The following is a 25,172-nucleotide window of genomic DNA, read 5'->3' as shown; positions in this document are numbered from 1 at the left end:
TTGTGGAGATCTTTTTCTGCACCACACAGCTCCGGTTTGAGCCTGCCCAGGCCTCTGCCCCTGCAGTCCACGCCTGTCCTGGTGCATGGGAAATGTCCAGTCCTGCCAAAGGTCTGGAAGCTGGAGACAGGCGTTCTGCCCCTGTCTCTGGGGCCCAGCCTCTTGCATATTTGCCCTTCTTTGACACCCTCCACCCACTCCTCCTCGCCAGTTTAACTTGCTCTTTCTATACTGCCTTTGATCTTATTCTGGCTTTCTCCTTGCATTCTAGTCCCTGTTGATCATGCTCATGTCCTCCTTCTCCTCCATTCCTTTTCTTTCTGCCTCTCCATGGGCTACCTTCCAGGCCTCCTTGACTGTTCCCTCTCTACCCCTCCTCTTTCTGCTCTCCTTGACTGTGGGCAGCATCGCGGCTGTCACTGACTGGCTCTGGCACTTTGGGAGGGGTTTGATTCCAAATTAAGGGGTGCACTATGGACCCTGGGGAGAGCAGACCACACTAGACCCAGGTTAAGGACGGCCCTCTTGTCCTTTCCTCCCGTTTCGTCCACGAATTTCTCTTCCAGGTTGCCCTTCATTCTCTGCACTTCTCTCCCACTCTCCCAGTTCAGGCTCCTCTCTGTCTGCGCGCCTCCCTTCCTGCCCTTTCCTAGGCGCCTCCCACCTCAGTTTAGGGTTTGGGGGCCGTGGAGGACATCGCAGTGCCAAGCGCTGCAGCGGGAGGCCGGCAGTGCCCTTCCAGGCTGGTCCGCGCATCTCTCCCTGGCGGGCTGGCGGTCTGGCGGGCTGAGTTTCCACCTGCGGCGGCGGGGGCGGGGCCGAGGGCGGGGCGGGAGGAGGCGCGCGGCGGGGACGCGGAGCTCCCCGGTAGAGTTGTCCTAGCGGGTGCTGGGGCGGGGAAGGAGCTGAAGAGGGAGGGTGGTGGGACGAAAGGTTGGAAGACCTCTGCAAGACCGCGGGACCTGGGCAGCACCGACGCGCCTGGGGGACAGCCGATACACGGGCGCGCTACCCGGGAGCGCGACAGTTTCCTTGCGCTGGCGGAGACCGCGTGCGGGATTCATCCCATGGCCCGGAGTCGGAACTACGATCCCTGGGGGGCTCCCGGGATTTGCTCCCTTCTTGGTGCTTTGTTTGCTGGACTGCTCTTCCCACGCGCTGTCGCCTTCAATCTGGACGTGATGAGCGCCCTGCGCAAGGAGGGTGAGCCAGGCAGCCTCTTCGGTTTCTCTGTGGCACTGCACCGGCAGTTACAGCCCCAGCCACAGAGCTGGTGAGTCACCGCTCGCGCCCAGATCCCCCAGCTCAATCCATAAATGACCCTTCCCAATCTCCTCCCCTACCTGGCCACTTCATCTGTCTTTTTTTTTTTTTTTTTTTTGTCTTTTTGAGACAGGGTCTCTCTATGCAGTTCAGGCTGGCCTTGAGCTCACTTTGTAGCCCAGGCTGGTCTCTAACTCCCAAGGATCCTCCTGCCTCAGCCTCCCAAGTGCTGGGATTACAGGCGTGAGCCACCATGCCTGGCTCACTTTGTCTTTCCATAACTCTACCCGGAGCTTTGCCTCCTCTGTTTTGGGTATATAGCCTACTCCTACTCAGGTCCTGAGTTCCAAGATCTATGAGGGGTGGTTGGAGAGCAAGGCTCTTGGCAAGGAACCATCTCCTCTGGCTTCTCCCCAGTTTGTATTTTTGCCGAAGCCCCAGGGTCTCTGACCTCTCCTCAGCAGAAGGCTACTCACTCTTCTGGGGAAGAAGATGGACCATTCTGTTTCTGCTGAGGGCAGGGAGGAGATAGAAGGGACAGAGAGGATGTGGGGCCATGGGAGGGACAGCAGGTAGATTCCAGAGCTAATTTCCTGCCTGGGCATCACCACGGGGTAGCCTGAAGGCTGCAGGAGAGAGCGGCTGCCACTTTAGTGGCTCAGGACAGCAGGGAAATTGGGAGAAGACCTGGGATTGGGCAGTGGTGGTTTGGCATATGTGCTGCAGAATTGAGCACATGGTTTAGTGCAGAGAGTGGCCTTAAGTGGTAGCAGTAGTGTCAGCAGCAGCAGTGAGATGCAGGAAAGATGCTGGCCAGGCTTCTTCCTTTCTTCCCTAGGAAATTTCCAATCCAGGAAATTTCCCAGCAGAGGCTGGGAAAAGTGAGGGGCAGAGGACAGTGCTAGGTCTCATAGGTTCAGGACCCCTGGGTGATGGGCACAGTTGGGTAGGGCCTGTGGCTGGTCAGGCCTCCTGTACCTTTGACTCTGTAAAAAGAGAAAAAGAAGAAAGCTTCCTGTCCCCTCCTGCCAGGGGGCTTCTCTTTCCTCAGCTGGTGCCTAAGCCACATTAAGTGTCCATTACTGGGATCAATGCTGTCCAATGGGACTATCTTCCTTATCCTGGTGGCCTGAAGGCAGAGGGCAGGGACAAGAGCACATTTCTCGTGGCCCACTGGAGGTAGGGACTAGCTTTAGCCTTTCATTGTTCTGTTTTCTGGGAGTAGGATTTGTTGCCCCTAAAACTTCGGAGGAAATAGAAAGTTAACTGACTTCATTTCTGCTGCTCACTTCCTCCCTCATCTCTCTCCCTCACTCCTTTTTTCCCCTCCCTCCTTCCTCCATCTGCCAGAGTTCCATGACTGGAGGCCTTTTTAGGACATGCTGAACTCTCTGAGCTATTTCCAGGCAAATTCTAGGTTATTTTTAATAGCTTGGTCTCTTGTCATTTCCCCTTCGTCTCTGAAGGTGGCCCCTGATTCTGTCTCCCGGAGCCAAACTGGGGGCACTCTCTGAGGGGCCAAACTACCTAACCCTATCTTTGCTCCGGCAGGGGGCGCTCTACCACTTGGAGGCACTGGAAAGTCAGGTACCTTGCTGGATGCCTAGCGTTTCAACTGTGATTGCCTTCCTTAGCCTCCCCTGATAGAGAGACCTTTCCTGTCTTCAGTTTAGCCTCTGGATGAGATTTTTTTTCTTTTGTCTAATTGCTCCAGCTAAGGTTTCCAGGACTATACTGAGTAAGCGTGGAGACAGTGGACATCCTTGGATGAGATTTTGAGGTCTGACCTTGCACTGTGGTTGCAGTTTCATTTCTTTCCATCCAGTGTAAAATGGCCATAAATAATAGAACCACCACACAGGGTTTGTTTTTTTTTTTTCCCAGAAGTAAGCGTTTTTTTTTTTTTTTAAGCGTTTTTAATATATGTAAAACCCGTAGAATAAAGCAAAGCTGTGAAAGCAAGTGGTGATCGTACTATGAAATACTGTTATTCTCTACTGGTGATTCACAGAGGGGAGAGCAGCTTTAGCCTGACTGTGTCCTGGATCCAAGGAAGGCCCATAGGCGCCCCCCCCCCAAGCGGCCTTCCCAGCAGGCCACCCAGACTGAAGGGGTCAGAGAGGGGCTGGACTTGAGCTGGAGCTCTGGTTTGTGTGGAGAGTCAAGAGGTGCAGTGGTAGTGGGTTACTGCCTCATCTACACTTAGGGGGATCCCAGCTGCCAACATTTCTTTCTCCTCTCTGTGGTGGCTGCAATTGTAGCTGCTGTTCTGTTGGGGGATCCTTGAGGTGGCAGGGCTCGTGGATGAAGCCAGGAAGAAGGATGTGACCTGGGGCAGAAGTGGAGGGGCTGGGGAGGCTGTGTGAGGGATCTTTGGTTCCAGGAGGAAGTGGCTGGTTTCTTCTCCACTAAAATGGGGCTGGACTTGTCTACAAGTTTAGTTTCCTTCCTCCACATTGGCTCTGCTGTCTTTCTACTCTTGGGTTGCAGCAGAGATGTGAGCATGGAACTCTTTGGCTTCCTAGGATGCTCAGCTGTGTGCTGATCAGCTGAGATGCACTGAGCGTCTCTGATAGACATTTCTGTGCATTCACATAGGGTGTGGGTTCAGGAAATAATAAGATAGATAATACATGCCAAGTCTCCCAAAGAGATGCTCTGTACTGTTTGAAGGCAGGGGTGCTGCTGACTTGTCTGAAGACTGACAGCCGTAGGCATAGGGCTGTGTCACCTAGGTCCTTTTAACCCCTGAGTACCCTCCTCTTTCCTTCTTCTTCTTTTTATGGAGTAGTCTAGTAGGGGCGGATTAGAGGGACATAGAGGAAAAAAAAAAACGTGGTGCAAAACCCCATATCTAACACTGTAAAATGATCACATACATATCTGTGGCTGACATGGTAAAATTGTCACGTTTACCATGTGTTTGAGGAAATGTACCTTACTGTATTCTTACGAAAATGTTACTCATACTATATGCTGACCTTGTCCCTTTCCCAGAAACAAAGGCTAAGGCCTGATTGGGCCAGCCCATACCAATCAGGGAAACAGTTATTTAATTAATTAATTTATTTTTGGTATTAGGAATCAAACTCAGGACCTTGCACTTGCCAGGCAGGCACTTACGATGCTGAGCTAAATCCCCAGCCCAAAACAGTTATTTTAAAAAACCAGCTTACCCCTAAAAGTTTGAAATACACCCTTAACTCACTGGGCATTCCAGGCAGGATGCCCTCTATCTTGCAGTACCGTTCAGCCACTAAGATAGCTTTCTCTGCTGTTTCTTTCTTTTTTTTTTTTTTTTTTGTTTGTTTTTATCGGTACCAGGGATCAAACTCAGGGACTGCCTGCTTGCAAGGCAGGCGCTTATGCCGTTGAGCTAAATCCCCAGCCCCTAGATAGCTTTCTCTGCATTTGCCACACTTTAAATCAATTTTTACTTTGTACCGTATCAGTCTTGACTCCCCGTTTCTTGATAAGCGCCCCACTTCTTCATTCTTCGCTGGAGTGAGGGCAAGGACTTAAAGAGAGTCAGAGGATCATTACGGGAACCCTAACCCCTGATGTCCCACCAGGGATGCCCCACCAGGTTCGAGAATCTCAGTGTTCTGAGGATAATCCAGTCATCATGGGGTGTGTGTATGTGTGTGTGTGTGTGTGTGTGTGTGTGTGTGTGTGGTGACATAGTGGGGCCAGGCGGATGTGGGTTTGAATTCCAGCATAACTACTTCATATCTTTGAATGAGTTTGCTCATGTGGAAGACAAGAAAGGAATCCTTATCTCATAGAATTGTCATGAAGTTCAAATGAGAGGGTGCATGTTACTTGACTTGCCGGCTGCCTGGCCTATATGGAGACTGAAGAATGTTATTTCCTTATGTCCCTTGTGTCTAGCATGGGCCCAACCCATAGTCATTACTAAATCAATATCACTTTCTTGTCTCACTAGTGCTGGACACAGGGCTTGGCTTATAATAAGGTGTTAAGAAATAGTTTTAAAATCTATTTTTATTTTTTGAGATGAGGTCTTGCTAAATTGCCCAGGTTGGGTTAAAATTCTCAATCTTCTTGCCTCAGTCTCCTGAGTAGCTGGGGTTATAGATATGTGCCATCATGCCTTGCTTGATTGTAGTTGTTAAATGAATGCTGAATTTAGGTTCTTTTCCTCACTTGTCCCATCCCCCTTCGCTCTCTTGACACTGGCTCTGACAGGGGATGACAGCTGCTGAGAGATGAGGAGTTGTGGGAAAGAGAATGACTCTGTGCCTTCCCCCTCACCCTTCAAACCTGGCTGAGTGCCCCACAGATGCCTGGCTGTAATATTCCCTGACAGTTTTGGTCTTTACCCGTCAGGAAGAGAGATGGAAGAAAAGGGTGGGAGAGAGGCTATGAAGTTTGTCCTGCTGCCCCTTTTGAGTCTCTCCTTTTGCACAGAGAGGACACATGTAGTCAGCTGGGTGTCAGTCATCTCATTTCATCCATTTCTTGACTCCTGGCCTGGGGGTTCAGCCTCAGGGGACCCAGGCAGCCTCCATTCCCAGCGCATGCCTCCCCTGGGGAAGATGGCTTGGCTGTGATCATGGAAAATTGTCCTGCCAAGAAAGCTGTAGCTGGGAAAGAGGCCGAGGAGGAGGTGGGAGAGATGATGATGGGGGTGGTGTGGGGGTGGGGATGGGAGGAAAGAGGACCATGGCTGTTGGAAGAAGAGGGATGGGGAATGGGATTTGGGATGTGGGGAGGGGGTTGGGGATATGACTGGAGATGGAATGAGAAACCGGTTTCTACTTCCATGCCTGCCAGAGTGACTGGTAGCATCCTGGCTGGCAGAGCTGCTGGGGTGGGGGTGGGTCTTTGCTGGGCCCCTGAGGGGGAAGCAAAGAAGCAGGCCCATATCTAGCTTTCTCCCCGGCCTCTGAAGCTGGTCCCAGAGCCACATTGTGGTGCCAGTCTGGGCCCCTGTTGTTCTTGCTCCCAGAATTCCTGGCATTTCTGGCAGGATTTCAACTGGACCAGGGCTGGGGAGGAGGGCAGAGCCTGGGATGGGGCCAGGCAGCGTGTAGGAAGGCCTGGTCAGGAACAGGTGCTATCGACAGGCGGTTCATTCAAACTGGCAGGGCTTGTTGGGCTAGTCTTGTTGTCATGACTTTACATTTGTATGTGTGTTTACTATACATCTGGTCCTTCATCCAAATGGTATACGAATGTGTAACATGATTGATCGCATGGACAAGTGTATTCATTTGTCTTTGCTAGAGTTTAAGAAAATAACTTTTGCTCCTTCTTTTTAGTCCTCAAACACTACTTTGGAGCCTGGGTAGCTCTGGGGAGGTTGGAGCACTTTGACCTCTAACTTGGGTCCTGCCCCATTATGCAGGCTGCTGGTGGGTGCTCCCCAGGCCCTGGCTCTTCCTGGACAGCAGGCGAATCGCACTGGAGGCCTCTTTGCTTGTCCTCTGAGCTTGGAAGTGACTGACTGCTACAGAGTGGACATTGACCAGGGAGGTGCGGCCCTGAGGGGTAGGGAGGGGGATGCACATTAGCAGGGAGGAGAGAACTTGGCCTCTTTTTCTATTCTCTGATTCTCAGTGTTTTGCCTCCAGCTGATGTGCAAAAGGAGAGCAAGGAGAACCAGTGGCTGGGAGTCAGTGTGCGGAGCCAGGGACCTGGGGGCAAGATTGTTGTGAGTACTACTTCTTGTGACTGAATGCAAAGATGATGATGATGGTGGTGGTGATGATGTGTGTGGTATGTGAATAGGCACAGATATACTCATAGGACATGAATTTGAACACATTCTAGTCCCAGTATGTCTGATGGGATATAAAAATTATAAGAAATGATCCTTGTCCTTATAAATTTGAATACATATAATCACTCCTTATTTGTCCAACTCTCCCCCCCCCCCCCGCTTGCCAGGCAGGCGCTTATACCGCTGAGCTAAATCCTTAGCCCTATTTGTCCAACTCTTATTGAGAACCTTTTCAGCATCAGGGATTGTGCTAGTTACTGAGAGAATATGTAAAGACTAGAGGAAGGGTTGGTCCCTGCCAAATGGTGCAGAGATTCTTGTGTCTCATTTTTTCTGTCTTTCATTAACTTGGAATTAACAGCACAAGTCACTGTGGGGCCAAATATGATTAACATTAAGTTGAGAGTGATCTAGTCTTTGGTCTGGAAGTCCAAAGGAGAAGAGGAGAGACAGAATTCCTGCAGATGTGATGATTTGAGCCAGGCTATCAAGATTAGATGAGAGCCAGGCATGGTGTACATCATAGTTACCTAGAAGGCTGAGACAGGATGATGGCAAGTTCAAGGCCAATCTAGGCAACTTAACAAAATTCTGTCTCAAAATAAGAAAAAAGGATTGGGGATATAACTCAGTGGTAGCGTGTTTGCTTAGTATGTGCCAGGCCCTGCGTTTATCCCTAGCACTGCAAAAACAACAAAAGCAAAAACAAAATGCAAAGGTCTAGGAACAGGATCAAATTTAGCATCTTGCAGGATTGTCATATGATCAGAGATGATGTATCCTGTGGCTAACTTATTCATGTATCAATGAGTGTCCAGCCAGAATGTGGAACAAGGACATTTTCCTATAAAGGCAAATAAGCAAATCAGTGGGCGCAGATGGGATACTGAATAGGCTGTCACTTTCTGGGTGGTGGGGCTTAAGTAATGCTGATATAGAGGGGGGTGTGTGTGTACAAGTGGGTGCAGGTATGTCTACCAAGTGTCGGCCTGTGGCAGTGGGCAGGTTCCTAGCAACAAAAGGAAATGACCTTTCCTCCCTTCCCCAGACGTGTGCACATCGATATGAATCAAGGCAGCGAGTGGACCAGATCCTGGAGACACGGGATGTGATTGGTCGCTGCTTTGTGTTAAGCCAGGACCTGGCCATCCGAGATCAGCTGGATGGTGGGGAATGGAAGTTCTGTGAGGGGCGCCCCCAGAGCCATGAACAGTTTGGCTTTTGCCAGCAGGGCACGGCTGCTGCCTTCACCCCTGACAGCCATTACCTCCTCTTTGGGGCTCCAGGAACCTATAACTGGAAGGGTGAGTCACTGCTTAGGGGAGAAGGGAATCAAAACCTCCTCCTACAAGAGAAATGGTGCTGGAAGCACTTTGGCCAAACATGACCACACATTCATATGCCTTGGAGCACTGCCATGCCTTCCATCCTGTCCTGCTAGCCTACACACAAATGGGGGTCTCTCCTGTCCTCCGCATGGCCAAGAGTTCCTCCACATGCTGGCATGAGCGCTCATGTGCATGGCTGGGCCTGCCCACCCGCCCAGCCCGCATGCTCCATCACCACAGCCCGTACCTCGTCACTGCCATTACCGTCTCTGCACACTGCCACTGCCTGAGCTGCCACTTGGTGAGTGTGATGCTAGTCTGAGCAACCCCAGGATGCTTGGGCTGGGGGAGGGTGGAGGTGGTTCTAGAAAGGCGAGGTGGGGCTTCCCTGTGTGCCCATCTAATTCAGCATCCAGCCCAACAGGTGCTTCTTATTCCTTGCCCTGGGCACTAACTGAAATGTCCTTGCAGGCACAGCCAGGGTGGAGCTCTGTGTGCAGGGCTCGCCGGACCTGGCCCACCTGGACGACGGGCCCTACGAGGCGGGGGGCGAGAAGGACCAAGACCCCCGCCTCATCCCGGTCCCTGCCAACAGCTACTTTGGTAGGGACCCCTCCTTGGGCCCGGAGCCACTCTAACCCTCTGCTCCTCTCTCTTGTCCTCCCTCTCCATTCTCCCGTCCTTCTGTCTCTGTCTGTCTTTCACTCCTTCTCTCACCTCTGTGGTCTCTGTGTCTCTTTCATTTTCTTCTTCTACCTCTATACTTCTTCCACATTCTGGCATCTCTGTCCTGCTTTATCTCATACTCTGTGGTCCCTTCTCTGGATGTCCTTTCCCTGGTGTCTTCCCCCCTCCTGCCCCACACAGGGTTGCTTTTTATGACCAACATTGATAGCTCAGACCCTGACCAGCTGGTGTATAAAACTTTGGACCCTGCTGACCGGCTCCCGGGACCAGCCGGAGACTTGTCCCTGAATAGCTACTTAGGTTTGTACACTCCACCTCTGGGGCCGGGCATGGCCCTGGCCTCCTTTCCTCCCCTGGGAGACTTCCTTTCCTTCCCCATGGCCCTTTCACCCTGGGAAACAGATACTGGGCCCAAATTCAGAGCAAAATTTTTCCAGTGACCTGGCCTGAGAAGGCCCCAAGCGTGGTGGTAGCCTTGGGGCAGTGAGCAGGGAGTCTCCATGGACAAAAATCCTCGTGTAGTAAGAGGGACAGGGCTGAGACTCTCTTGAACAGTTCTGACCTATGGGGGGACTTCCTCTAAGGGGAGAGCGGGATCTGGCTATTGTCTCACCTGCGTCGCTCTGCAGAGGAGAAAACGAGGCCTGGTGAGGCTAGCTCTGACCTGCTTTCTCCCTCTATCCAAGTGAGGTGTGGGAGTAGGGCAGAGAATGTGCACTGGAGGGTTACCCAGTGCTTGTGACCCTCTTCTGCCTTGGTGCCTATTCCCTGCCCAGGTGCCTGAACTTCTCTATGGCTGCCTCTCTCTTCTCCCCAGTCCCTGAGGCTCACCTCATCACACTTACACCAAGCTCCAATCTCTGGGATGGGTGGGTGGAGGAAGGCAGGAAGAGTGATGATCTGGGGGCACCTCTACCATTTGCCTCCAGCCCTGTTGGGATGGGACACGTTGGGGGCCTGTGGCATACCTGGCCTCTGAGTCTTGGGGGAACACTCACTGGGAAATCACCCCCTCATCTAGGTTTCTCCATTGACTCTGGGAAGGGTCTGGTGCGTGCAGATGAGCTGAGCTTTGTGGCAGGGGCCCCCCGTGCCAACCACAAGGGTGCTGTGGTCATTCTGCGCAAGGACAGTGCCAGTCGCCTGGTGCCTGAAGTTGTGCTTTCAGGAGAGCTTCTGACCTCTGGCTTTGGCTACTCACTGGCTGTGGCTGATCTCAACAATGATGGGTGAGAGGGGACGGAGTGGACCTCATGCTGATCCAGGAGATAGAAGTGGCTGCTAGCATCTTCCCTTGACTCCCCTGGTCAGGGAGGACCCTGCCAACTGTCTCCTTCTCTCCATAGCTGGTCAGACCTGATAGTTGGTGCACCCTACTACTTTGAGCGCCAAGAAGAGCTGGGTGGTGCCGTGTATTTGTACATAAACCAGGGCGGTCATTGGGAAAGAGTCTCACCACTCCGGCTCTGTGGCTCTCCTGACTCCATGTTTGGGATCAGCCTGGCTGTCCTGGGGGACCTCAACCAAGATGGCTTCCCAGGTGTGGATGGGAACTGGAAAGGCTCAGTGGAGGAGGTGGCACAGAGGGATAGGAGAGTCTTCTGAGGGGTGGTCTTCTGAGGGGTCAGGGAGAGAAGGAACCTGGGCTCACATCTGAATTTTCCCATGCTTTGTGACCTTGGGTGAGTTAATTGACCTTTGTCCCTGGAGACAGTGGCCAAGGGGATTGAAAATAATGGATGTAGTAGTAGCTCAGTAAGGTAGAAAATACATTATACAGGACTGAGTGACTGAGGGAAATGCCTTTTCCCCATGGCCCTCAGACATTGCTGTGGGAGCTCCTTTTGATGGAGATGGGAAAGTCTTTATCTACCATGGGAGCAGCCTGGGAGTCGTCATCAAACCTTCACAGGTGAAGAACATCGTTGGGATGAGGGAACGGGTGTGAGTGGAGTGAGAGCCACAAAAGGGCAGGGGAGAGGGGGCTGGGGATTTAGCTCAGCGGCATAAGCGCCTGCCTTGCAAGCAGGCAGTCGTGAGTTCGATCCCTGGTACCAATAAAAAGGAAAAAAAGACCAAAAAAAAAAAAAAAAAAAAAGGGCAGGGGAGGGAGAGGCATGGAGGAGATGGGGTTTTAGGAGGCTGACTGGTGGTCCCCAGGTGCTGGAGGGTGAGGCTGTGGGCATCAAGAGCTTTGGCTATTCTCTGTCCGGTGGCCTGGATGTGGATGAAAACCATTACCCAGACCTGCTGGTGGGTTCCCTCACCGATACTGTGGTGCTCTTCCGGTGAGTCTTTCCTCTGCTCTGCCTTCCCCTCCCTGAGGCCATCAGCCCCTGTCTTGAACTCAGATCCCACTCACATACTCATGTTTCCTGCCCCTTGGACCCAACCCACAATCCTAGGGCCAGACCTGTCCTCCATGTCTCCCATGAGGTCTTCATTGCCCCACGGGTCATCGATCTAGAGCAACCCAACTGTGCTGGTGGCCACTCTGTCTGGTGAGGTGGGGTCCGAAGGTGGGCTGAAGAAGCTGCCACATTCCCTTTCTCAGCCTTGTTTGGGGCTGGGTGTTGGCCTATGGCAAGAGGGTGTGGGGTTGGGGCTGGAGTCTTGGTCTCTCAGCCTTGTTTGGCCCAGCAGCCACTCCTTTTCCTTGACAGTGTGGACCTAAGGATTTGTTTCAGCTATACTGCAGTCCCCAGCAGCTACAGCCCTATTGTGGGTGAGTGGTGTCCCCTCTTATTGCATACCCCATGGGATTTCAGGGTGGAGGGGGGGCATCTTGGGGACATGGACTAATGGAGGAGTCCCGCAGCTCACTGGCTCTTTCCCTACACACCACAGCTTTAGATTACGTGCTAGATGGGGACACAGACAGGAGGCTCAGGGGACAGGTTCCCCGTGTGACTTTCTTGAACCATGGCCCAGATGACCCCAAACACCAGGCCTCAGGGACTGTGTGGCTCAAGCATCAGCATGACCGAGTCTGTGGAGACTCCATGTTCCAGCTGCAGGTAGAGACTGGTTCTTGGCCTCTTGAGTGGTCCTCTCTCTTCTTGCATGCTCTTAGCTGCTTTTGTGCTAGCACTGTGAGTGCTTGTTCTGGGATCTAGATGCTGGGGCCCCCTCCTGAGCTCATCTCCTCACTGCTGTCAATCCTGCACTCCCTTTAGGTGGAGATGGCAGGTTCCATTGTCACATCTGACCTCAAAGCCCTAAATCCTGGCTCTGTCTTTCTCTACTGCAGTCTCTCTCTCTAAACTTCTAAGTTTCAGAGTCTGTCCTAGGTCTGGCTCGGACCTTGGGCAAGGCTGGAACCTGGGGGTTGATACAGTGAGGAACAAACTTTCTCTTCCTAGGAGAATGTCAAAGACAAGCTTCGGGCCATTGTGGTGACCTTGTCCTATAGTCTCCGGAACCCTCGGCTCCGGCGACAGGCTCCTGGCCAGGGGGTACCCCCGGTGGCCCCCATCCTTAATGCCCATCAGCCCAGCACTCAGCGGGCAGAGGTGAGCTTGGGAAGAGGAGCTAGGAGGGTGACAACTCATCCTTCACCAGTGACACTGCTCGCAAAGCTCTTCCCCAGTGTTATCCTCATGTCATCAGATGCTGTAACAAGTAGCCCCTAAGATGTAAAATGGCCCAGATTACCTTGCATTTATAGTCCAGAGGGGTGGTGCTCCTCAGTCCCAGGTTGATGTGGGTTTGTCATCTTCAAATGCAGCTTCCAAGGTTATGAGATCATTTTCCTCCCATTCTGTGGAAAGTGGGACATTCAGCTCTTTGAATGGTCCTCAGGGGCAGCCTGAGAAGTTGGGAATGTACCACATCCTTTACATTCTAGGCCTATAATCCTGGAAGCATAGTCATGGCTGAGGAAATGCAGTCCTCCTGTGGACTGGCCTGCTGGTCTCCACCACAGCATACAACATACCCATCACTTTATAGCTCAGAGTGGCTAAGTGATAATGAGTCCAATATCATCCAGCTAGTAAGCAGCAAATCTGGAGTTTAATTCGGTAACACTCGAACCCACTGTGTACCTTGGGGATACATTCAGTCCTTTCTTTGGCTGCAATCTCTTCTCAGATCCACTTCCTAAAGCAAGGCTGTGGTGAAGACAAGATCTGTCAGAGCAATCTGCAGCTGGTACATGCCCGCTTCTGTGCCCGGGTCAGCGACACAGAGTTCTCACCTATGCCCATGTGAGGAGGCAGGAAACATGGGGGTTGTGGGGCCGGGGCTCAAGGAATTTGAGGAGGGAATGCGGGAAGACCATGTAGGGGAGGGTCTGAGTCAGAGGAGACTGAAGAAGGCTATTGATGACCAGCTGATGATTCAGAACAAGGAGGCCCTGGTGAGGAATAGTCCTTCACAATTGACCTGATAGTGTCATGCTTACATACATTTCATTGTTTAGTCTTCAAGACTGTGAAGTAGGAGTTATTAGTCCCATTTTACAGATAGAGAGCTGAGGCCTAGCGAGGTTAAGTTACTTGCTTGACATGAGTAAGTAGTGGAGCCGGGAGGAGCCCAGAGGTCCCCTGACTTGCTCATGCCTAGAAAGGCCTGCCCTGGCCTGTGTGTGATGTGGGGCCCTGAGGTGAGAGGAGAGGCTTGGGATATGGAGGCAGCAGCATGTGCTGAGGCTAAGAAGGGGAGGCTGGGAGTGGAGAGGGCTCATTTAGAGTGAATGGGATCTGGTCCTCAGGGATGTGGATGGGATGACGACCCTGTTTGCACTGAGTGGGCAGCCAGTCATTGGCTTGGAGCTGACTGTCACCAACCTGCCCTCGGACCCAGCCCGGCCCCAGGCTGATGGGGACGATGCCCACGAAGCCCAGCTCTTGGTCACCCTTCCTGACTCACTGCACTACTCAGGAGTCCGGGCGTTGGACTCTGGGGTGAGAACCTGGGGCAGGGTGGGGAAAAGTCTTAGGCACCAGTGCCCCACACTCACCTGGACCTCTGTCCCACTCTAGGAGAAGCCACTGTGCCTGTCCAATGAGAATGCCTCCCATGTTGAGTGTGAGCTGGGGAACCCTATGAAGAGAGGTGCCCAGGTTAGGCCTTTCTGCCCTTTGCCCTGTCCGAGTGGTCCCTCCTTATGCTCTGGTCCTTCCCTGACTCACTTGTCATTCCACACTGGCCTAGATCACTTTCTACCTCATCCTCAGCACCTCTGGAATCACCATTGAGACCACAGAGTTAGAGGTGGAGCTGCTGTTGACCACGTGAGCCTGGTGGGAGCAGGGTGGGGGGTGTTGGGACACTCAGATCAGACATAGGGGATGACTCTGCCTGCTGCCCACATGCATCCGTGCCCACCCACATGCCAGGATCAGTGAGCAGGAGCTGCATCCAGCCTTTGTTCGAGCCCGTGTCTTCATTGAGCTGCCGCTGTCTGTGACAGGGTAAGCCCTGCCCAAGTGGGCATTTCTGCTGGAGGATAGGGGCATCACCACTTTCACAACCTGGCCTTGGTTCTGTCTCACTGCCTTCCAACCCTCCATTCAACCAGTCCCCAGACCCCCTCAGCCCTTGTTTTGACCCCTTCTCACCAGGGTGGCCATACCTCAGCAGCTTTTCTTCTCTGGTGTGGTGAGGGGCGAGAGTGCCATGCGGTCTGAGCGGGATGTGGGCAGCAAGGTCAAGTATGAGGTCACGGTAAGTGTCCCAACTGTGGCCTCTCCCGGGCCCCTCCCTTCTTGGCACAGAGAATGAACTGAGCCGTATCTCAGGGCTGGGGCTCTTCTCCCATGGGGCAGCATGGTGGGGTCTCAGCTCTGCATGTGGACTTGGGTTGTGGACAGATGTTCTTGCTGGAGCCTCCACTGATAATTTGCTGGTCATTTTGACTATCTGTCTCTACCGCTGTTCTTGGACACTGTGAGAGCTCAGAGAAGCCTCTTTGTTGGGTCCTTTGAAGAGTGGACATCTGTCCTTAGGACTCTGCCCTGACATGACTGGGGCCCTTGCTCACACCTTCTTAGGATGCCTCCAGGTTTTTCTGGGTTTGGTGTGGGGCAGGAGTGGTGTGCAGTCTGGTGTAGAACCTGAGCCTTTGTGGAGTCTGTGCTTCCTGAGGCACCTCAGCTATGTCACCCTCATCTCTATGAGGTTAGGGTCTTCTCAGTCCCCTTCCTTCATGCTGTCTTTTGCCCACAGGTGTCCAACCAAGGCCAATCACTCAACACCTTGGGCTCTGCCTTCCTTAACATCATGTGGCCCCATGAGATCGCCAATGGGAAGTGGCTGCTGTACCCCATGCGGGTGGAGTTGGAGGGTGGGCAGGGCCCCGGGCAGAAGGGGCTCTGTTCTCCCAGGCCCAACACCCTCCAGCTGGTAAGGCTTAGGCAGGAGTGGGTGGGGTGTGATGGGGCTGGGATCTTGGGCGTGGATGGTGGGGAGAAGATGCAAGCTCAGGGTTTCTGCATTTGGAGTGACACTCACTGGTCCCTCCTCCTGTGTATCCAGGATGTGGACAACAGGGATAGGAGGCGCCGAGAGCTGGAGCAGCCGGAGCAGCAGGAGTCTTATGAGCAGCAGGAGCCCAGCACATCCTGGTGGCCAGTGTCCTACGCTGAGAAGAAGAGGAACATCACCCTGGTGAGGGTGCATTCCTGTTGTCCCAGCTTTCTGTTCAAGCCTTGCCTGGGCAGTTTTGTGAGACCTTATCTCAGAAATAACCAGCGTAGTGAAAGTCTTGGGTTCAATTCTCAGTACTGGAAAAAAATTACAGTAGTTAAACAACTGAAGCACATTGGCAAGAAGATTTGCAGCATAACTTGAGGGTGGGGGAGACTGTGCTGCAGCTGCTGATACTACAGACTTCCAAATGCCCAGCACTTGACTTACCGCCAGTTAACCAAGACATGGTTCTGCTCGAATTTATACAAACATCACACTTTATAGGTCATGGGGTGACGTTAGCCATCTTTGTTCTTTTGAGCTCAATTCGTGCTTGGTTTTCATAATGTCAAAAGTATTTTTTGGGGGGCTGGAGATTTAGCTCAGCGGCATAAGCGCCTGCCTTGCAAGCAGGCAGTTGTGAGTTTGATCCCTGGTATCGATAAAAACGAAAAAAAAAAACAAAAAAGTGTTTTTTTTAAGTTCTCACAATTAAAATTACAATTTTTTTTGTCCCGGGGATTGAATTCATGACCTCGTGTTTGCCAAGCAGGCACTTATGCCACTGAGCTAAAGCCCCTGCCCAAAATTATAATATATTACATGTGATTCATTAACTCTCCCTCTTGTGCAGTTTTGCTTTTCTCCTTTCCTACTTGTTTCACTTAGTTTTGTGCAGGATGTGGATTTGTTGAACAAATGAGCACATGCTATGTGCTGGTCTCTCTTGATGTGGGTGAGAAGGTAGCAGTGACATGGAGGAGAAGGTGTTTAGCTTTGCGGTAAGGAGGTGGAGAAGAGGCCCATGGGAGGGCTGAGCAGGACAGCAAGCGGATGGTTTACAGGGGACTGGTGCTGTCTGTCTGGGAAGGGAGCTCCCTGGCCACACTGCATCCCTTCCGGTTTCCCCATAAGCATAGTCTGCGGCAAACTAAACCCAGAGGCTTGGAACTGTGGGGACTTGGTGTTGCTGAGCTGCTCAGATGGTTCTGCCTTTTTCACAGGACTGATTGCCTGAGTGGCCTCTCTTGTTAATACAGATTGAAATAGATTATATTTATTTATTTTTTTAATTGACAAAATTATATATATATTTATCAGTTCAACATGATTTTTCTTGTTTCTTTTTTAGTACTGGGAATCAAACTCAAGACTTTGCGCTTGTCAGGCAGGCGCTTATGCCACTCCGCTATATTCCCAGCCTGACAACATGATGTTTTATTTGTTTGTTTATTTATTTATTTATTTATTTTTGGTACCAGGCACTTACGCCACTGAGCTAAACCCCCAGCCCCCAACACGATATTTTAAAAATGTATATACATCATGCATGGTGGTGCCCTCCTGTAATCCCAGCAGTTGGGAGGCTGAGGCAGGAGAATTGTTTGCAAGTTCAAGACCAGTATGGGCTACAAAGTGAGCCCAAGGCCAGCCTGAACTGCATAGTGAGAACTTGTCTCAAAAAAACAAAGAAACAAAAACAAAAACCAAAAACCAAAAAAAAAAAAAAAAATCAGAAAAGAAAACACATGTATACATTGTGGGATGGCTAGTTGATCTAATTAACATAACATGCCTCACATACTTTTTTTTTTTTTGTCTTTCGTTTTTATCGGTACCAGGGATTGAACTCACGACCGCACACTTGCACACTTGCAAGGCAGGTGTTTATGCCACTGAGCTAAATCCCCAGCCCCTCACATACTTCTTTTTTATAGTGCAAACATTTAAAATCTATTCAGAGGAATTTTGAAAAATATAGTATTAATATCTATAGTTACTATGTTGTAGATAGAATAATAGATGTCTTGAATTTATTTCTCCTACCTAATTGAAACTGCATCCTTTAGCCAACATCTCCCTACCCCATCCCCACCACTCCAACTCTGTGTAATGGATATTCTAGTCTCTACATTTTTTTGTCTTTTTGAGACAGGGTCTTGCTATGCAGTTTGGGCTGGTCTTGAGTTCACTTTGTAGCCTAGGCTGGTCTTGAACTCACAATAATCCTCCTGCTTCAACCTCCCAAGTGCTGAGATTACAGATGTGTGCCACCATACTGGGCTTTTAGTCTCTACTTTTATGAGTTCAACTTTCTCAAATTTCTCATATGGGTGAGATCATTCAGTATTTGTCTTTCTGTGCCCGGCTTATTTCACTTAATATAATGTCTGAAATAGATTCTTTTTATGAAATTAAGGCAGATGCTTTGCTTTTAAGCAAATTGATGGAAGACTTTTTTTTTTCTGTACCGGGAATCGAACTTATGACCTCATGCTTGCCAGGCAGATGTTTGTACCACTGAGCTAAATCCCTGGCCAATGGAAGATTCTTGAATTGCTCAAAGGTGGGAAAATAAAAGATGACTCAAAAGAATTCAATTGTTCTCAAAACTGTTCTATCTATGGACAGTGGTATGATGATTATATTGTATCTTTTGGCAAATGGGTTGTTGATGGTGAGTGGGCCAGTGGGTTTAGGTCACAACAGGAAGGAGCATGGTCTGAGTGCTCTGCCCCCAGCAATCCTGGGACAGGCAGCATTGTCCTCCTTCAGTGAATTTGAGCTTAGCCAAAGATGTGGTTTTGCTGAATATGAACCTGGCTTCAAATATCTGCGTCATCACTTACTTAGCTTTGCTAGTTTTGTGACTTGAGGTAGGCTGGTCATGTTTTCTTCTGGGCCTCAATTTCCTCATTTAAAAAATGATGTAATAATATGCACCTTGCAGGAGTTGTGTGTGAATGAGATGAGTGCCTTGCAGGAAGTAGGTGCTCAATAAATGAGACCATTACTAGGTAGCATAAGCATAAATTGGGACATCTACTCTGCCTATTGCTGTGAAGTAAGAGGCCCCCTACCCTCCACCGCAGTGCATTTCAAAGGCAAATAGCTTGATTTGGAATAGGCAGCGGTTTTGACCACAGGGTTACTTTACAGAGACTTCCTAGAAGAGGAGAATTTGGGGCTGGATACGGAAAATGGGAGAAATGGTAGGCTTGGTGGAGTGGGGCTGAGCAGCTCAGAGCTCTGTCTGTCCTTGCGCACAGGACTGCGCCCAGGGTACAGCCAAATGTGTGGTGTTCAGCTGCCCACTCTACAGCTTTGACCGCGCAGCTGTGCTGCACGTCTGGGGCCGTCTCTGGAACAGCACGTTTCTGGAGGTAAGGCCACTGTTGGAGCATCAGGCCAGCTTTTTTTTCCTACAAAAACCCCATTGAAATTCATTTCTATCTCTTCCCTGTCCAAATGCAGCACACTTGACTCTAGCTGGGCAGAAACATCCACTGGGTTGGGCATCATTCCATTTGTAACTTCAGGATCTGAGTGGGAGTCATGGGGCGTTTAGGAGCAGGGTATCTTTCCCTGCTTCCTTAGGAGTACTCAGCTGTGAAGTCCCTGGAAGTGATTGTGCGAGCCAATATCACGGTGAAGTCCTCCATCAAGAACTTGGTGCTGAGAGATGCTTCCATGGTGGTGAGCTACAGGGTGGGGTTGGGCAGGTGGGGCCTTCTCTTTTCTCCTTCTCTTATGCTATTGACCCCTTGCTCCCCAGATCCCAGTGATGGTGTACTTGGACCCCATGGCTGTGGTGGCGAAAGGGATCCCATGGTGGGTCATCCTGCTGGCTGTGCTGGCCGGGCTACTGGTGCTGGCGCTGTTGGTGCTGCTGCTATGGAAGGTGAGGCCTGGGAAGCACTGGCGCTACTGGGACTGTACTTCCTAGTCAGGCGGGCGGCCTCCTGTATGCACCCACACACTCCACTCGTGTGTTCTGTGACCCCTCTGAGCGCTTATCCTGGTGGTACAAAGTATTTCTGGCGACATTTCAAAGATGACATAGGTATAGATCTTGTCCTTGGGATTTCATAGCTAGTGAGGGTGGTGAGTCTTCTAGTTAAGGATAAACCAGGTGTTGAGCTGAGAAATGTGAGTTCAGAGGAAGAGACTTGAGAGGAAGTGACCCTGGAGCCAGCTTTAGAGGAGGTTGGGGTAGTAGGTCTGCATGTGGACCAATGCAATAGGTGGGGCCTGAGGCTTCCAGAAAGATCATGGAGGCAGGAAAGTGTGGTCTTATTTAACCAGAGTGTGGCTATGAAGGTTATAAAGGAAACTGTAGTCAGGAAGACCAGCAAGTGTGGAGAACTAGCTCCAGGAGCTGCTGGCAGGGCTCAGCTTGGCGTTTCCCCATAGCAGACTATGTGTACACATAGCTGTAAGAGAACCTTATTGGCTTCTGGGTTTCAACATAAAAGGACACACATGCATGGGTCAGTACTGAGGCTCCTACATGTCATCTGGGTTCATGTTCTGTGTGGGGAGCCATGTGCACTTGGGCCTCTGTGGAGAATGCCCTTCTCACTTTGAGACTAATCACAGATGACCCCTCTTTGATGAGTGTGTGTTATCAGAGGAGCAACTCTGGAGTGACAGCTAAGCTGTTGGGAACCTGCTCAGTCTTAGAAAGACTGAGGCCTTCTTGAAGCTAGTCCCAAATGCTTGCCTCCTCCTTCTTTGGGCTTCTGTCCTATGCCTCTTTTGCTTACTTCCTCCCTCAATATCCCAGTGTGGCTTCTTCCATCGGAGCGGTCAGAGCTCATCTTTCCCCACCAACTATCACCGAGCACATCTGGCTGTGCAACCCTCGGCCATGGAAGTTGGGGGCCCAGGGACTGTGGGGTAACTGTTGTATGTGTGCACGTGTCTGTGAGTGTGGGTATATGTGTATGTGTAAGAGTAAGTCCAGCTTCTAGTGTTCAGAGGATCAGGAATGTGCAGGTGAAGATATGAATCTGCATGAGGGTGATGTGAGGTCTAGAACTGAGGTGAGAGGTAATTAGAAGGGCCAAGGTCAGGAGGGTAAGTGTACAGCACTAGGGCTTGCACAGAGCATGAGGTCTGCTCATGGGTTGTGAGCATGTGGGGGCGGGAGGATCCATGCACGTGCTGTGTTTAGGGATGAGTGTGAGGCGAATGGGCAAGAAAATGCAGTGCAGCCCAAGCATGTAGGAGTGTCAAGTATTTCTAGTGTGAGTATGCAAGGGCACTTACCACTGGGACAACTAGAGCCAGCATGGTCATGGGGAGGGAGGACCTAAACTGTGTATTCATGGACGCGAAGGCCCTGTCCCAGTGGCTGCTGCCTAGTGTATGAGCACACAGTGTGTAGGTGTGTGGGGCTTGGAGACAGTGTTCCAGGTATGCTGGAGTCTAGGAAACCACTTCCTTCCTCGGCTCTTGCTTATGTTCTGGGTTGTTGGGCCTCTTAAAAAGGGTGGGTGGGTGATAAAATTGGGAGTTCCACATTTAAGCCAGACTTTCAGGGGCCAAGGGAGATTTCTTGGTATGTTGTTTTGGGCTCTTTCCTAGTAACCCTTTGCTGTGAGAACCTGGGGCCCTGGCACTTGGGTGGTACCCTGGAGACTGCTCACCACACTGGTTGCTGGTCATCTTGTATTTTTATGCCCTGGTTGGTTCTTTCTGTCCCAGGGATGGAAAAGGGAGAGTACAGGGCTATACTGGGTGTTCCAGGAACCTCAGTCCTGCAAGTGCCTCATGGTCTGACTTGGTGTCTTATAGATGGGATTCTTCAAGCGAGCGAAGCACCCGGAGGCCAGTGTGCCCCAATACCACGCGGTGAAGATCCCTCGGGAAGATCGACAGCAGTTTAAGGAGGAGAAAACAGGCACCATCTTGAGGAACAACTGGAGCAGCCCCCGGCGGGAGGCCCCAGATGCACACCCCATCCTGGCTGCTGATGGGCACCCTGAGCTGGGCCCTGATGGGCATCCTGTGCCGAGCACGGCCTAGCTTCCTTCTCTAGCCTGGTCCATAGTCCCCTCCACCTCTTCCTGAGATGGTGTCTTAGGATAGAGAGGGTTGAATGAGTTTCTGGCATCATATCAACACTAGGCAGGGTCTGCTTCTCAGGGGCACAGCCCTTTCCCAGTCGCGAGAATCCCCAGACTTCCCCATCAAATGCTGTGAGATTAGTGGGGTGAATCAGGCATGAGGAGGTGAGGTGAACAGGGATGTCCTGGAGAGAAGGGAACCTGGCTCCTCCTCTCCTATTCACCCTGTGTAACCTGTCTCCCTCAAAGTGCCTTAGCCAGAGGGCCAGGGAGGAGATCGTGTCACTGACTCAGGGGCTTCTCCCTTCCTAGGTCCCCTCTCCTCTGACCTTAGTTTGCCACGTCAGTCTAGTGGGTTTTGTCTATTTATTAAAAAATATTTGAGGACAAAATCTCTGGTTTCCTTACCAAGTGCTGCTCCCTTACCCCAGGACCCCTGATTCTCTGGTACCCTCACAGCCCAGGACAAAGGCAGTAGTGGGAGGGAGGCTCAGGTGGCCTAGCAGGGATCCAGGTATCATGGCTTTAGTGGCAGGTTCCCAGGGGTGCATGGGTGTATCTTCAGAAGGAGTTGGGGGAATTCATGATGAGGGTGAGGGGCCAGGGACAGTTGCTGTGTAGGATGTGGGTGGGCAAAGTTTGGGAATTTGCACTTGAGGACAGGCTGTACCTTCTCTGCTGTGGAAGGAGGAATGTGAGCTAGAGACTCCTCCTGCCAGTTGTAGGTGCGGACGATCTAGGGGTAGCAGAGACTAGGGGAGCTTCTCTTGTTCTTTGCTTGGTCCCTTTCAGAGGAGACAGACCGGGTGGTGGTGGCTTGTTCTGACTGGAGGAGGGGAGGGAACCAGGACCTGCCTTAGGGGCTTGAAACTTATTTCACAGCCTTTCCCATGATGTGGGGCCCAACGGGCAGCCATTTGATGGGAGGGGGGTGCCATTCCATATGAACCTCAGAGAAATGGGCCATCTTAAGATCCTTCCAGGTCTCTCTGGTGAGGTAGCAGCCGTCCCCAATGTGTCTCCAGGTAGGCTCAAAGACTTGCTGCCACATAAAGGCCCTGCTTCCGTCAGGCTCAGCCACGTGCTCCAAGAAGAACAACACTCCTCCCTGGGAGGGAAGAGAGACTTCATGTCACTTATCTGCTCCATCCTCCCTAACATTTTTTTTTGGTGGTATTTTTGAGATAGGGTCTTGATGTATAGCTCAGGGTGGCCTTGAACTTACTATATAGCCTTTGGTAGGCCACGAACTTCCAGTGATCCTTCTGCTTCAGTTTCCTGAGTGCTGGAATTACAGGGTTCACCATCACATCTGGTCCCTCCCTTTCTTATAACCTCCTGCCCTGCCTGCTGACCAAGCCTAGTGAGACATCTTGGTGACATGGGGGCTGCTGGCTTGGACGTTCATGGAGCAGACTGTCCTGCTCCTAATGTTTCCCTACCTTCCCTCAAAGTGCATGTAAAGAACTTCTTGTAGTCAAGTGGAGATGATGGCAGAGATATTTAAAGAATGACTGAGAGTATGGTGTAGTCAGGGAAGACCGAAACAGGACTCACGGGTGCCTCCCTTTCTTATAACCTCCTGCCCTGCCTGCTGACCAAGCCTAGTGAGACATCTTGGTGACATGGGGGCTGCTGGCTTGGACGTTCATGGAGCAGACTGTCCTGCTCCTAATGTTTCCCTACCTTCCCTCAAAGTGCATGTAAAGAACTTCTTGTAGTCAAGTGGAGATGATGGCAGAGATATTTAAAGAATGACTGAGAGTATGGTGTAGTCAGGGAAGACCGAAACAGGACTCACGGGTGCCTCCCTTTCTTATAACCTCCTGCCCTGCCTGCTGACCAAGCCTAGTGAGACATCTTGGTGACATGGGGGCTGCTGGCTTGGACGTTCACAGAGCAGACTGTCCTGCTCCTAATGTTTCCCTACCTTCCCTCAAAGTGCATGTAAAGAACTTCTTGTAGTCAAGTGGAGATGATGGCAGAGATATTTAAAGAATGACTGAGAGCATGGTGTAGTCAGGGAAGACCGAAACAGGACTCACGGGTAGCTCACGGTATAGAGATGTGCGTGGGTGGCTCCTGACACTGTGGTGCATGCTACACCCACTTCTCAATCTTCTCCTTGAACATCCTGGGGAAAATTAGGACTAGACCCAATCCAACTAAAGTGTGGGTTCTTCAAGCTCTCCTGACCCTTCTGTGCTCCCCCTAGCTAATTCACTTACACTCTGAATTACAGACTGATGGTGTCCAAATTTCTACCTCTAGGATGTATCTTTTTCTGCCATCTAGATCTGGACTTCTCTCAACCTGTGTGGTTTTTCTGCTTGGCTATCTCAGCAGCTCCTGAGACCTAATAATCCTTCTATGCCAGCAAATGACACTTGTAGCATGAGTACCTGCTCATGCTAGCAATTTGGAAACTATCTTGAACTCCTTTTTTTTCTTTTGGTATTGGGGATTGAACTGGTGGTCTCATTTTTGCGGGGCAGGCACTTATGCCGCTGAGCTAAACCCCTGGCTCATCCTGAACTCCTTTTTCTCCATATTTCAGCTCAAAATCTTATGGACTGCACTTCCCCTATTATCTCTAATAGAACTCTTCTATTTCCCCACCCCTCTCCGCACCCTAATCTCCATTTAAATATCAGTTCCTTAGGTGTCTCCTGGCTGTCCCCATGCCCTGTGTCACAAGATGCTCCTTTATGCTTCATAGCATCCTGTTTGTACTGAATCATGTTGCCATCTCCCCTCCAGGGGCAGGTAGCAATGGCGGGGTGTCAAATGTGCTAGTGTTAGATTCCCCATCTTGAGGCCCCAACCTCTAGGGTGGCCCAATCCCTTCCCACTCTGCTCACCGGCCGCAGCACTCTGTGGACTTCCTGCAGGACCTTCTTTACACTTTGAACAGAGCACAGCACCAGAGTGCAGACTACCACATCCATGGAGCCATCAGTCACTTGCTTCATGTCTTCTCCAGGAGCCACCAAGAACTTCTCATATTGGAGGTGCCTGTTCTCAGCCATGCTCTTTGTCAGGAACTTCTCAAAGTTGGGGTTTGGGTCTAGGCAGGTGATCTTGCAGCCAGGTGGATAGAACTGGAAGTTGGCACCAGTGCCACAGCCCAGCTCTAGTAGGTTCACATTCCCAGAGTTTCCCTTAAGCTCCTTTATTTGGCTGAAGAGTTTCCGTTTGTGGCTCTTCATCAGGTGATTGTTCTTGGTGGTCAGCACAACCATCAGGTAGGGGAAGTACTTTTTGCACAAGGGCTGCCATAAGCCCAGCAGAGCTAGCAGGTGCAGGGGCAGGGTCAGGAGTAGCACGAGCAGCTGCAGGAGTCTAACCAGCGTGTCCATGGCACCAGCTCCAGTTGTGCTACTGCAGGATTTTGCTCAGCCTCTGCAGACACGTTTCCCCTCCTCCTGTGACAGGACTTTGCTCTTTTACCTCTGCACATGATTTCCTTTTTATAGGCTGGAGTGGGTGTGTGAAATCCTTCTAGAGGGCATGGATCCCACAGCCACAGGCTCTTTGCAAATTTTGTGTGGGGGGAAGGCACAGGTGATGTCTTATTTCTGCATTTGGAGGTCCTTGGCCCAGCTGAAAGGATGAGATGTTCTGACTCACCTCAGGGGAGCAGAAGGGAGATAGCTTGGTTAT

The 25,172-nt window shown here is 51.1% G+C and overlaps 2 protein-coding genes across 8 annotated transcripts; one reads left to right on the top strand and one right to left on the bottom strand.

The window, feature by feature from the left end:
* The first annotated feature begins 886 nt into the window (after positions 1-886).
* Positions 887-21,901, top strand: Itga7 (integrin subunit alpha 7). 7 transcript variants are annotated; one of them, XM_013159242.3, is made up of 26 exons: positions 887-1,273; positions 6,635-6,762; positions 6,861-6,940; positions 8,058-8,313; positions 8,809-8,940; positions 10,046-10,253; positions 10,371-10,564; positions 10,848-10,936; positions 11,185-11,312; positions 11,430-11,525; positions 11,688-11,749; positions 11,872-12,041; positions 12,387-12,536; positions 13,117-13,232; positions 13,739-13,931; positions 14,010-14,090; positions 14,182-14,261; positions 14,367-14,441; positions 14,592-14,694; positions 15,196-15,372; positions 15,505-15,636; positions 18,708-18,821; positions 19,036-19,134; positions 19,214-19,339; positions 20,225-20,337; positions 21,238-21,901. In XM_013159242.3, the coding sequence occupies exons 1-26, from the start codon at positions 1,068-1,070 to the stop codon at positions 21,296-21,298; spliced, it is 3,369 nt and encodes a 1,122-aa protein (XP_013014696.1). In that variant the 5' UTR covers positions 887-1,067; the 3' UTR covers positions 21,299-21,901. The 7 variants fall into 7 exon arrangements, with proteins under 7 accessions (XP_013014696.1, XP_013014698.1, XP_063110967.1 ...); XM_013159244.3 differs by lacking the exon at positions 8,809-8,940 and adding an exon at positions 9,205-9,324 and having other exon boundaries at positions 888-1,273; XM_063254897.1 differs by lacking the exon at positions 20,225-20,337 and adding an exon at positions 9,205-9,324 and having other exon boundaries at positions 889-1,273.
* On the bottom strand, positions 21,859-24,946 carry Tmt1b (thiol methyltransferase 1B). Its single transcript, XM_003476213.4, has 2 exons — positions 24,371-24,946; positions 21,859-22,617 (listed from the first exon to the last, which is right to left on the bottom strand). The coding sequence occupies exons 1-2, from the start codon at positions 24,866-24,868 to the stop codon at positions 22,381-22,383; spliced, it is 735 nt and encodes a 244-aa protein (XP_003476261.1). The 5' UTR covers positions 24,869-24,946; the 3' UTR covers positions 21,859-22,380.
* Positions 24,947-25,172: the final 226 nt, after the last annotated feature.

This window comes from Cavia porcellus, unplaced genomic scaffold (genome assembly GCF_034190915.1).
Source record: "Cavia porcellus strain 051 isolate PalLab524CR breed Dunkin Hartley unplaced genomic scaffold, mCavPor4.1 scaffold_8, whole genome shotgun sequence".
Lineage (NCBI taxonomy): Eukaryota > Metazoa > Chordata > Mammalia > Rodentia > Caviidae > Cavia > Cavia porcellus.
The sequence above is the reverse complement of the archived record's forward strand: the minus strand, read 5'-3'. Positions and strand labels throughout refer to the sequence as shown.